Source organism: Canis lupus, chromosome 14, assembly GCF_048164855.1.
Source record: "Canis lupus baileyi chromosome 14, mCanLup2.hap1, whole genome shotgun sequence".
NCBI lineage: Eukaryota > Metazoa > Chordata > Mammalia > Carnivora > Canidae > Canis > Canis lupus.
Genome location: NC_132851.1, coordinates 11,913,859 through 11,927,682, shown reverse-complemented (window position 1 = coordinate 11,927,682; position 13,824 = coordinate 11,913,859). Strand labels below are relative to the sequence as shown.

At 36.6% G+C, this 13,824-nt stretch overlaps 1 protein-coding gene across 5 annotated transcripts in view; it reads right to left on the bottom strand.

Annotated features, from left to right (window-relative positions):
- PKHD1L1 (PKHD1 like 1) overlaps positions 1-13,824 on the bottom strand; it is a 147,717-nt gene that overhangs the window by 18,926 nt on the left and 114,967 nt on the right. For 3 of the 5 annotated variants that reach the window (XM_072774258.1, XM_072774260.1, XM_072774262.1), the window contains exons 64-70: positions 10,740-10,888; positions 10,535-10,657; positions 9,882-9,993; positions 9,688-9,804; positions 6,215-6,380; positions 2,861-3,093; positions 2,519-2,686 (exon numbers count right to left, since the gene is read on the bottom strand). In XM_072774258.1, coding sequence (XP_072630359.1) covers positions 2,519-2,686; positions 2,861-3,093; positions 6,215-6,380; positions 9,688-9,804; positions 9,882-9,993; positions 10,535-10,657; positions 10,740-10,888 — 1,068 coding nt within the window. Of the gene's footprint in view, positions 1-1,102; positions 1,638-2,518; positions 2,687-2,860; positions 3,094-6,214; positions 6,381-9,687; positions 9,805-9,881; positions 9,994-10,534; positions 10,658-10,739; positions 10,889-13,824 lie in introns of those variants that run through there. The other 2 variants (XM_072774263.1, XM_072774261.1) reach the window with 2 other exon arrangements.

Below are 13,824 nucleotides of genomic sequence, written 5' to 3'. Positions count from 1 at the left end.
GCCTGTACTTGGAAACATGGTCATGTGTATGGCTAAACCATGGATTCAATTCTTTCACTCACTCATTTCTTCATCAGTTAATTTGAACATTCAACAAACTCTTGTTTTTTAAGATTTTATTTATTTATTCATGAGAGACAGAGAGAGGCAGAGACATAGGCAGAAGGAGAAGGAGGATCCCTGCAAGGAGCCTGATGTGGCACTCGATCCCGGACTCCAGGATCAGGACCTGAGCCAAAAGCAGAGGCTCAACCGCTGAGCCATCCTGGCATCCTCATTCAACAAACTCTTACGTTTGCTTTTTATGAAGTCTTTAATCTTCCTCCACTGTCATTTTAATACATTTTTGTTAAATCCCGTGATTATAGGCACCATAGAAGGGTCAACATCATTAATGAATTGAAGTAATCAGAGAAATAACACTCTAATAAACTCTCTAGAAAGCCAAAGACAGTGGATGCTTTTCTACTTGAATCCAGATACTTCCAGAGCAGGCACACCATGTCTGTGGTAGCAAATTTCTCTATTTTACTTCTGTTTTAAAGTGTCTGGGATTATAAAACGCTGAGTGAGATATGGAACATAAATTTTCTTGATGTATTTATTCATTTGCTTTACTCAATTTCCTGGCTTGCTTGGAATTCTTATCAATATTTACAACTGAACTTCAAATTTTAAATCAATAGAAACTTCTGAAACTCAAGTAGAATATGAACTTTCTCTTAATATCCAAAATATAAATTCTACTTTTAAATAAAATCTTTGTGAGTTTTGAAAACAGAAATATCTGTGTAGATAATGAAACATTTAGAATAGCAAAAGCCATATTTTAAGAATAAATGAAATTGAGTATTAAAATTTTAAGGGAAAAATATTTCAATAACTTTTATCTTGGGATTCCCTCCCCCCCAATCTAATGTGGCTGCACCTCATGCTTCAGTGATTCTTTCAACATCTTCATAATTTTTGCAATCCTGCTATCATTTACTTAAGACTTTTCTTTAAATTGACAGTCATTTTTAAAAATTTATTTATTTATTTATTTATTTATTTATTTATTTATTTATTTTTTAAATGTTTTTATTTATTTATGATAGTCACACACAGATAGAGAGAGAGAGGCAGAGACACAGGCAGAGGGAGAAGCAGGCTCCATGCACCGGGAGCCCGACGTGGGATTCGATCCCGGGTCTCCAGGATCGCGCCCTGGGCCAAAGGCAGGCGCCAAACCGCTGCGCCACCCAGGGATCCCTAAAAATTTATTTTTAAGAGAAATGTCATGTCAGTAGTGTAAGTGGAAAGCTTATATTGCTTTCCAGAAAATAAAAACATAAAAATAAACAAAATAAAATCTTTCTCCACCAGACAAAACAGAGTAATTTGAAAACATCTCCATTATTCACACTGACTGGTCTAAAATTCTTCCCACAAGCTCTCTGCTTTGTAAGAGCTGTAAGGCAGTGCTTGAAATGGGGTTGATGGCAAGCCAGAGAAACCAGGAAAATTCCATGTTGTGGACAACAGAAGTGACGAGAGACTTGAAATCACATAACTTTGGGACATCGTTGATTTAGCTCATTTTCTTTAAAACATTTTTCTTGCATATCATCATTTCTTCAAGTGCTTTTTAAATTTCCCTGTTAGCGGATTTTAAAAATTAGTATTTTTGTGAAGTACTGGCTATTTTGTTGAATCTTAGGATATTTTAGTACATGTTTGAGACTGCCAGGGCAGAGAAATCTTTCTGATCCAAGTTACATGACCCTTCAGCACTTGAAAGACTCTTAAGACTTTTTATGGACTAATCTTTGAGCCCCTGATACTATTTCAGGGTAATACAATGAGTTCCTGCTCTCTATTTTCTGCAACTCTTAGAAGTTCATCCTATTTATTCAAAAAGTCTTGGACTCCTAAGTTGATCTGAATTCTTACGGAGACCACTATCTTCGCTCTGTACTAGAGCCACCCGTGACCAGAATGTACGGAGCCTAGACTCCAGAGCTTGCCAAGATGTTCTTGACAGTCGAAGGAATCAGGAATGAAAAAACAAATAAACAAACCAACAAACCCAAAAACACATTGTTTCAAGATTAAGTCTTCTAAGGTTTCATGAAAATAAAAACTGAATAGGCTCAAAATATGTTCTCAAGTGTTCCAAATAACACATTATCTGTGTTTTAATTTATGTAAGGCAAATTGTCTTTTTGGACACCCTCAGGCCAATTTTTCCTTAAAATATTCATGCTACTTATTACTATAGGTATGAAGATCACTAAAGGAATAACTTTCCTTTTCTCTAATGGTCAATTTGGAACAACTATCCTGGCTTTCTAATACAGGAAACTACTGAAGTGTCAAACATCCCTCCTGCACATAGATCTTTTCTTACAAACAGAAGGAAAAGCAGTGCTGATTTTTGCTATTTTTATGTGATAAATAATTTATGAGATGTCTCCATGCATGTAATAAATAGTGAATGCCTTGAGTAACTACTAGTTTGTTCATACTAAACACCTACCGTTAATGAGATCAACATAACCATTGCTCACTATAGCCACTGGTGACAGTCTTCGAGTTTCTGTGTCAGAATCCAGGCTTTCAATAACCATCATTGCATATTCCATCCCAAAGCACTGATAACTCTGCCATTGTGGAATGTATTTACAGGTTGAATCTCTAATAATTCCTAGAAACAGGTATATACATTTTACCAAAGAAAAGCAATCTCTGCAAAAACATATGTACTATCTTTTTCTTTTATGTAAGATTAGTGAGTAGAAAATATTGGTTGAATATCCCAATTCCTAAAAATAAAAGGTATATTTGTTTCACAAACTTAACAGAATAATATCCAACAAACCTTTGTAAGGTGCTTTCTCAGTGATAGGAATTCTACTTCCATTTGGGAATGTGAGCATCACCTTAGGAATCCTATAGTCTCCAATTCCAAATTGACTATTTCCATTCCATTCATATTCTGCTTGAGGTATCACTGAACCAGAATCTCCCAGAAAGGAGCCATCCATATCTCTAAGAAAAGATTTTCTTTTGGCATCACAAACCATGTCTACACAATCAGATGGATTCACCTTACTGTTGAGAAAAGGTAAAATGTGTGAATACTTAGTATCCTTCCCCTGTTTCTAGAGAGCATTTAAATTTAGTGTTTGATAGAGAGTATCCAAAAAAATTGTTTTGATTAATTGAATCTTATCATTTCAGAAAGGATTCAAAATGGGACCAAGTAAGATATGTAATTAGTATTGTAACAAGGTCTGGTTTTCCATTCTGTTGGTTTGTTGTATTATTATTATTAACATTGCAAAAGGACAAGTTATACCTGTGAGATATAAAATTAGAATTCCATTTTGTTATTTCATTTTGTTAAGTGATAGATTTCAAACTTGTGCATTGTTCACAGTATACTAACATTGCCCCAATGAGAAGGCGAACAATTAGTCTGTTGTGCAGAACATATAAAATCCCTGTGTTGGCAGGGAAATCTATTATTCCTCTTTCCTTTTTTTTTTTTTTTTCACGGTCTTCAAAAATTATAAAAGTATTGCATGATTACTATAAAATAATCTAAATACTTTAAAGTTCAGTTTCCTTCACTTTCTTATCTCAAGCTCTCAGGTCATCACCGACTGTAGATTAGTATATAATATTATATAGACATTTGTTTATGTATACACAAACAGATATGTTTGGATTATGATTGCTATGCTACATATTTTAGCAACCATTCTGTAAATACCCACACTGTAGGAAATGAAATACTACATACTTATCATGCAGTTCAACCATAGATAGCATTCTGCCTTCATCTTGAGCTACCTGCAGTGTTGATTGTTAACTGGGTATAATAATAATAAAATAGATGCTTAATTTGCAATATACTGCACATTGCATAGTATACATAGGATACAGTATAGTTATACTACAGCATGATATATACTATGGGTAAATATAGCTTATTCCAAAATTATAACAACAAAATAATAGTGGAAAGCTCAGAACCATTAGATAGTATTTAACATCCGTCTCTTTTTGCTGTAAGAGACACAAAGGAGTAAGTTACCCCTTACTGTACAATAATAGTTTTGGAGATGACTTGAATAAATATTTCTGTAGCTCATGGGTTCTTTGTGTTCAAGTACATGAAGAGTGCTTTTGTGAGCAAGTCTGTAGGGAGAGTACCCACTGGCTCTTTTATATTATGACGTAGGGCTCTGTCTTTACTTCATGTTGCAAAAAAACAGAACCTGAAATGTAAAATTTTGTTCAAGTGATTTATTGAAACAATTCTCTCACAAAAGGAGAGAAGCCACAAAGGACAAAGAAAATGAGATTACTATGGTATGCGGACTAGCTTCATTCTGATCCCAGGAGTACATCTGGTTCATCAATTGAACCCAGAGTTGCTCCCACCATGAGACAAAGGGTGTTGGGCTTTTGTACTCATGTATAAACTAGTCATTTTCAATGGACTGCAAGGAAATGTTGTTACAGAGGGCTTTAGCCCCCAGAGCTATTACTGTTTGGCTAAGAGCAATTTGTTGGAAAAGAGAGCAACTATAGATTATCATTATCATTATCGGGGATCCCTGGGTGGCTCAGCGGTTTGGCGCCTGCCTTTGGCCCAGGGTGTGTTCCTGGAGTCCCGCGTCGGGCTCCCGGCATGGAGCCTGCTTCTCCCTCTGCCTGTGTCTCTGCCTCTCTCTCTGTCTATGTCTATCATGAATAAATAAATAAATAAATCATTATCATTATCATTATCAAGTGCCAACATTTACAGCACTGGGAACTGGGCAAACTGCTTTATAAAAGGGATCTGAGGGGATCCCTGGGTGGCTCAGTGGTTTAGCACCTGCCTTCGACCCAGGACGTGATCCTGGAGTCCCAGGATCGAGTCCTGCATCAGGCTCCCTGCATGGAGCCTGCTTCTCCCTCTGCCTGTGTCTCTGCCTCTCTCTGTCTCTGTATCTTTCATGAATAAATAAATAAAATCTTTTAAAAAATAAAAATAAATAAAAGGGATCTGGGAAAACATCAACAGCATCTTAATAAAAGCACAGAGCTCAAAGATATTATATTTGAAAATGTGGTATTTTCTGGAACACCTGGGTGGCTCAGTCAGTTAAGCATCCAGCTTCTGATTTTGGTTCAGGTCATGATCCTGGGGATGTGAGATCAAGCTCTACATCAGGCTGTGTGCTGGGCATGGAAGCTGCTTAAGATTCTCTCTGCCCTCTTCCGTCCCTCTCCCATTCCCACATGCATGCTTTCCTCTCTCTCAAAAGAATATTATTTTCTTCAGGACCTAGGTATTAAAATTACATATTATTTCTGAAAGATTCAATGATAACTAAAGAGGAGCTAATTAAATTTTAGTGAGAAGAGGCTCTATAGAGCCAAAAAATATTGTAGTTTAATAATTACTAAATAAGTAAGTGTATGGTTGTCACTAAAACAAAATCAGACTACGAAACACTGCATTTCTCTGAAGAAATGTCTATATAATTATACAGCATTATTCCTCATCTTGTTCCTATACTGAAAACAAAGATCGCTCATAAAAAATTTCTTTCCTTCAATCTTGTCTTACATCTGAATTCCTAGTCTGCATCTCTTAGAAAGTGTAGCAGTTACCAGCTATCTCCTTTTAAGATTTACAGTCTAAGTGGCTCAGTTTCTAGAAATATTCTGACCCCAACTGACTTTTGTGGTTGAAAAGTCACTGTTCTAGGTTTCTGCATATTCTCAGTCACAGTGGTTATAATGATTAACATTAAATTTCAAAGAGCATGTTGGGGTGAACATGAAAAGGTATTTGGAAAGTGATAGGAAAAAAAAAGAAGTAGGAAAATGAAAGAAATAATAGAAATGCTTCTCAATCCTAATGACTATTAATGGAGAGACACTAATGTACAAAAGTACTTCTAACCTGGTCTCAGTCTTTTATGATGGTATTACTTACGAGGCATGAAAAAAACAGTATGAGAAAATATACATATTAAAGTATAGCTTCTTCAATTTAACTGAAAACATAGTTGCATTAAATAGTCTTAATTTTCATGATCCTGATTAAAATTTTATAGAAATTAATAGTTACTTTAATATAGCAACTTCCTCAGGTCTATGGCAGGAAAAAAAGATAATGGAAAACTATAAATACAGGAAAGAAAAAAAAATGGGCTTTCATATATTGTACCTTACATCAGGCCTATGTATGAATATTTTTGATTGTTCAGTAGTATCAACTAGCTGTATATTCTTCACATGGATTGGATGCTGTAAATCTTCATTTAAAGGATTAGTAATGAATATCACATTAGTTTCAACTGCACAAATGTTCTTAAATCCAACAAATGTTGAACCTAAAACATAAATAGCAGAAAAATAATTATTTTCTATGGGGAAAGTGATAAAATCAGTTTCATTTCATGTACATTCCAGAAAACACATCATTTAACACCCCCTTGAACATGGAACCCTTATCTTATATGGTAGATAGTCCAGCACCATTTTTGGTAGACTGTTGCCTCCCTATATTAATACCCATTGAACAATCATCTCATATTTTCTCTGAGCTTAGTTGCATGATGTGCTTTGACCAATGAGACAAAAGGAATTGTGATACAAGAAGGTCTGAAAAGTGCCTGCATGGTAGGGCTCACTCTCTTTTAGTGCTCTGGGAGAATTTTGTGATTTCAGCATGTGTATGAGCTTGGGAGGCATTCAGCCCAATCCCTCCCATTACTCTAGCTAATGGCCAGCCCAACCACTGGCCACCAACTACCAGATATGGAAATGAAACTATCATAGACTAACTATCCCCTATCCATCATGTATACTGATGGCAATCTAAGGAATAATCCCAGGTGAGACCAGCAGAAGAGCTATCCAGTAGAACAAAGCCCAAATTGTCAATCCACAGAATCATGAGCTAATAAATGGCTGTTTAAAGACTCTAAATTTTGAAGGTGATTTGTTATGCAGCAAAGACTAATTGAGACGTTGTTCTTTTTGGTCTTATTGCATATATTGTGTAATCAGAAGATAAATGTATTGAATCCAAAACTTAATCCCCATTGTACTTAAAATCCAGTAACTCAAAAATATTAAAAAAGCAAAAGGTGGCTGAAAAATTCTTAGATCACTTATGTACTCCTACCACCCTTCCAATGATTTTTTTCCTAAGATGATATTGTATATACATGAATATGAGCCTGTAGATGAATATCAATAAAATACTACAGTAGCAGATACTGTTTGTAACCTGTGCAGATCTGCTTTACTGGCCCATTGTGCTTGTCTTCAGCTCAAGTAAATGTTGGCTGCTAACTACTCTCCTTTCTCTGGAGAACTACCCTTGACCAGATGACGGCTCCCTCTCCTATGGGATTATGCACCAGCACCAAAGGGTTACCATGCCTGACTGGCAACTGATACGGGAGGTCCCCTTGCCTCAAGAGGGGGAAGCTGAGGGGTACTGCACAGTCCCTGATGTTATCAAGAAGGAGCTAGACTCCAACCAAGACCACATCCTTGCCTAGCTCTGCCGTATCCTATTTTCCTCACTCCCTGTCTTGTGTGAAAGCAATAAACCACTTGCACAAGAACCTCATCTCTGGCTTTACTTTTAGACCACCTGATTTAGATCGCTAGTACCAGAAGTGGTCTTAGGGTACACACTGTAATGATGCAGTAATGAATTAAGCTCACTTGCTCTCTAGATGGGAATGAAGATGCCCTTCCTGGTGGCAGGTGGTGGTGGTGGGATAGTGGTACTGATAGTGGGTAGGTGCTAATAGTCCCTAGAATGCCACAACAGTGCAATTACTATGACTTCATTTGTGGTGAACTGAGCACATCTAGGTGGAAGGAAATGCTCTGGCTCATACAGTAAATTTGGCATTTGAGTGGTACTGGAGAAACAGTGGTTACAAAGAAACTAGAAATAGGTGACTATTGACCACCATCGATGCTTTGAAGAAACTGTAAACTTTGGTGACCAATCACAAATTCAAAGCAAACCTCAGGATCTGATCACAAAACCAATAGAGAATTCATAAAAGGTTGAATTCTCAGCCCTGGCAAGACTCCTACATCAAAGACAGGGCTCTTATAGAAAAGGAATGGAACCTTGAGTTAGGATGGGAATATAGGGAAAGATGAACTTGAACCTTGAACCCCTGGGTTCTCCTTGAATGTTCCAGATCTACATAAGTGGTCCACCTCTCCCTTATTAGAGAATAGCTCCCCTCCCCCACTTGCTGAACTCATGACAAGAACTCAAAAAAGAAACTCAAAAGACAGGTGTCTTTCTCAGGACCTGTTCCCATTTCCCCTTCTGGCAAACAGAACAGTAAGTCTGGTCGATTCTCAACATGGCCTTACTGGGGAAGTGCTAAGCCTGCTCTGGGAGAAGAGGAATTATATACCAAAGAAACTACAAGAACTGAGTAACATGGACTGGCAGGAAGCAGAAATATGTATAGCTAAGAGTAAACTGTGATGGTGTTAGATCAAGGGGGGAAGAATATAAAGCTGGATAAGAGAGAGTATCAGTATGGATGGGGGCATTCTCCTATGCTGTGGCTTTTCTAAGTTTGGAAAAAACAATATTCCAGTTTAAGTGAAGTAGAATTGTAAGAATGTCATGGCCAACTGTAGAAGAAAGGGTCAAAAGTCTCTCTAAAAATGGGCTATTGGAATGAATCTATTATATATATAATATATATCTATTCTATATATAATTATATATATTTATATATATTTATGATTTTTTTATTTCTTTGAGAGAGAGTGCAGGTGGGGGAAGAGGCAGAGGGAGAAGAAGATTCCCTGCTGATCAGGGAGCTGGATACAGGGCTCAATCCCAGGACCCCGAGATCATGACCTGAGCCGAAGGCAGACGGACGTTCAACAGACTGAACCACCCAGGTGCCCAGGAATGAACCTATTATTTAATACATTTCAGCCTCACGTGGGATGGCCTTGAAAGAGTGTGGTGTGGGCAAATCCTATTATGGACTAGAAATCTGAGTAGGACACAGGGTGATCCACTTTGGGTGAAGAGAGAAGTGGTCTGAGGTAAGGATAAATAGAAAAAATGACTTGGCTAGTTAGTCAGGGGTCTAGAGGGAACAAGACTGGATGACTGGATAGAATGAAGCCTGAGGGAAAAGCAACTGCACGGGTCTATGGGAGTAAGCACAAAGGGCATGTTAATGATCACCAAAGAGCAGCAACTGTGGAAGAAGCATTAAAGAAACAAGTGAACATGATGATAGTAGGGCCAATAGATGTTACTAAGCTCCTAGGTTACACGAGTTTAAATTTCTTCAGTTGTAAAAAGAGATAATAATATATAACCCTACTTATATAAAAGGGCTTTTACAATTTATAGAAACTAACATTAAATCACTGTACCAGTGTCTCTTCTGTTATTTCAGAAGGAAAATTAAATGTCACTTCTTAAACATATACAAATTTTGCCAGGGAACCATTCTTGAAATTGACTTCTGTCTGATTTCTTTGCTTCTCATATTGAGCAGATTCATAGGCAAATTCATTTAAATCATTATTTTTTTTTACTAGTGAAATATCATTAGCTATATTCTACATATTCTTTATAGAACTTCACTGAGTTAGATCTATCAAGGCTACATTTAAACTTGCCTGAGATCTCCAAAAGGCCACTGATAGCATTGTAACTCATGATTCCTGCATGGGGTTTCCGGGGTGCCATGTTATGTGCTGAAGCAAAGGTAGGCCAGCAAATCCCACTTCTCCCACCTTTTATAAAAGAAATAAAATTAATAAAATTCAAATATGCACTCATAACACCAAAATTAAATTTCTAAAATTATCACCTGATGGAGGTCTGGCACTCCGATGGGCAGCAGAAAGTTCAATATTGGGATCATCATTAGTTAGGACATCAGAACAATTAAATCCAGGGCTACTTCCAACAATTAATGAGCTCTATTTAAAAAAAAATTCAAACAGGACAGCTTAAAGAATAGCTTTTCCTAAAGGAAAATATTATATTGAATTCCACTGTAGCAAAACACAACCTTTAAGTTTGAGGAAGGGATCATTCATAAAACCAAAATGAAAAGGATGTGACTTTACACCCTGAGAGTAATGACCATCAAACTGGGAAGGGGAAGACAGGCAGGCAAATTATTATGTATGATGACATGTTACATTTCTGTAACAGAAATATGCCCAGGGACCAGCAGGAACCAAAGGAAGAAAGAGTGTCAATACTGCCTAAGCTAGATCAGGAAAGGTTTCATAGATGGGCTGAAATTTTAACTGTGACAAGATTAGCAAGTGGTAAACAAGAAGAGGTGAAGGGATCAGGGAGGAGAGGAAGGCTAAAGCACTTCCCAGGAGAAGACAAGGAGAACAAAGGCAAAGAGATTTGGATTTGCAGGGCTTGGAAGTCAAGGAGATCATTCTTATCAGAACTTCAGTAATTTTACCCTTTCTCCTTATTGTGGCTATATTTATTTCTTACCTTAATCTGTACTGTTTTACTGGAAATTTTGTGAGATACAGCAGCTGGCATGTAAATCATGGAAGAAATGGCCATTCCATTGTCAACCAGAGTCACATTATAGATATGCACACTCTCTGTGGTCTGTAAAACAACTTGTAGTTTACATAGTACAAAATACAATCATAAAACAAGACAAACAAGCACTATCTTCAATCACATTTACCTGAAAATAAATTCCATAATCCCAGCATGTCCAAATGGTAAATCCCTGTATAAGAGAACATCCAGGAAGGCCATCCTGGTTCATATAAATACCATATAAACCTCCATGTGCTTCATTATCAAACCACTTTTCCATGGGATTAGATTGACCTTGTAAGGAAATATGAAAACAGAGAATTAATATCACAAGTCCTGTCCTTGAGCTTTATAAGCAGTATCAGTTAAATTTTTAAAATTAAATATATGGTTCTTATGCACATTTTAACATGATAATTAAATATTGTTATGGCTTAAACATTTATGGCTTACTCTACTTAGTATTTAATCTTGTCTAATTTGTCCCTTTACCATTAGAATGAGTGTACACTCATTTGCAAAAGTTTGGTAGTGGCTCAGAGGTTTAGCACCACCTTCAGCCCAGGGCATGTACCTGGAGACCCAGGATCGAGTCCCATGTCAGGCTCTCTGCATAGAGCCTGCTTCTCCCTCTGCCTGTGTCTCTCCCCCTCTCTCTCTGTGTCTCTCATGAATAAATAAATAAAACCTTAAAGAAATTTTTTTTTTAAAGTTTGGTTTAATTGTTAGCTAGCATACTTAACTTGCTCTATCTGATCAAACATGAATTTCATGTGAAAGTGCATGAAGTTTAGGTAAACGTGAAACACAATGATACCACTTGCTGTTTGTAAAATGCTTCCCCTCCACACCTTTTTGTTGTTGGTTCCTTCTGGTCATCCCACTTTCAAGTTAAGTGTCACTTTCTTAGTATGCCTTCTCTGACTACCTGATTCAAAGTAACACCTCACTTCCTTCACATGGCAATTAAAATTATTTTCATTTGATATTTTAATATTACTTATTCATGAATTATTCATCTCCTCTCTCTTACTAGAATGTAAGCTTCATGAGAGAAAATGCTGTGTCTACCTCACTCACCACCATATTCCTAGGGCTTAGAAGGTAATGCAGAGATAGGTGCTCATTTAAATATCTGTTGAACTAATGGGTGTATGATCTTGGGAACATTGTTTAACCTTTTAGACATCAGTTTCCTCAAATATAAAAAGCTTTAACATCTAATTTAGAGTAGTCTCAAATGAAATGAAATAACCCACATAAAGTATCTCAATAAATAGAAGCTATAATCATTATTAATATATAGGAAAATTGAAATGGATTTTTATGAAACTTTACTTATGTCAAAATCAGATTAGCAATCTTAAGAATTCCCCCCTAACCATACATACATTGGAGGATTCCCTATAAAGAGCAGCATCACCCCCTATAGTTTACTTAGTACCAGCTCTCTTGGCCAAGTCTCTTGATATCTGAATTCCTCTTATCTTTTATTCATTTTCCTTTCTTCCTAATACTTTGGGATTGAAATTTTACTTGTCAACTGCCTAGATTCTGTTTTTTGTTTTTTTTTTTCCTCCATAAGAAGCTGTTTGCACATCTTTCCCTTGGTTCCACTCAGTGGTTCCCCTGGGACCCAGTGTGGGCCTCAGTTTCCTCCCTGACCTCCCAGATTCCTGCTCCTAGCCTCTCACTTGCCTGGGAGGTTGACTGGAAGTTAGTATCCCATTCCAGTAACTTAACCCCTCAATTCCTCAGTAATGACTCCTATTTCAATTTCTCTTAAGTATCAAACTTCTTTTTTTTTTTTTTTTAAGATTTTATTTTTATTTATTCATGAGAGACAGAGAGAGAGAGAGAGAGAGGCAGAGACACAGGCAGAGGGAGAAGCAGGCTCCATGCAGAAAGCCATCCGGCCATCCCGGGACTCCAGGATCACGCTCTGAGCCAAAGGCAGATGCTCAACCACTGAGCCACCTAGGCATCCCCAAACTTCCTTATAAATACTCTCAATTATTTAAGAATATCAATATAGTCATATTTACATACTACATAATATTTACATATTAGTAAATATTCATATTTGTAGGTCATATTTTGACTTAAAAAATCCAGGACAACACTTCAAAGAAGTTGCAGAAAAATTATATATCTTAAAATTTTAGTCAAAGAAAATCTTAAAGCTGTTGGGAACTAAAATATTTAATAAGAGCATATATCAAGGAATCAGTTAAATTTGTTGGCAGTTGTTTTACTCCTTCAAAATGTATTTTACACAAGAATAAAATTAGCTTAAGCCCAGAAAAAATTGCTGATTCAAAGAATCTCAAAATAACTATACTGAGATTTAAAAAAAAAAATCAGCTGTACAAGGGATATAAGGTTTTCAGAGAAAATCCTATTTCCTCTAAGTTTCTGAAGAGGTAAAGCCTGCAGCTCTAGTACTTTTTTTTTTATCTGATAATTCATTTTCCCAGTTGAAAAATCAAGAGGTTATAAAAAGCTATATGAGAATAAGTCACCCTATTACTACTCACCTTTTTTGTTTTTGCTTTTTATTTTGTTTTCAAACTCTGTGTCACTTTATGTAAACACAGATACCATATATACCTCTTTCCTTTCTTCCACAAAACATACCATAAAGAAAACATATATATATATATATATACACACACACACACACACACACACACACACATATATAAAGAAAATAAGGAAAATGCTACGGGTCAGGCTCTTACAGAACTGTACAATGAGAGCGTGTGTGTGTATACACACATATACATATACATATGCACACACACATATTGTTCTGCAATCTCCATTTATCACTTTAGAATATCTTGTGGATTTCTCTCTCCATATCAATATATCAGTATGTATCTTCTTCCCTCTTTTTGAGAGGGGCCTGGTGTTCCAAAGTCTGGCTTTTGGAACTAAAAGTTATATAACTAGTCCACTGTTACTGGACACAGAAAGCTTTCAGTTTCCTGCTAGCACACACAATGCAGTGATGAATCACCTTGTTCACAAATCATTTTATAAGTGTTATAGAGGCAAATGGTAGTTAGACTGCCAGAAGGGAAATGTTGAGCCAAAAGCAAATGCTCCTATAACTTTGGCAGCTATTGCTCTATTCCCCTCTGTAAGGGTTATACTGTTTTGTCATTAAACCAGCAATGTGTAAATGTTCTAGTTTCCCTACAGCCTTGCCAAAAGAGTAGTTGTTC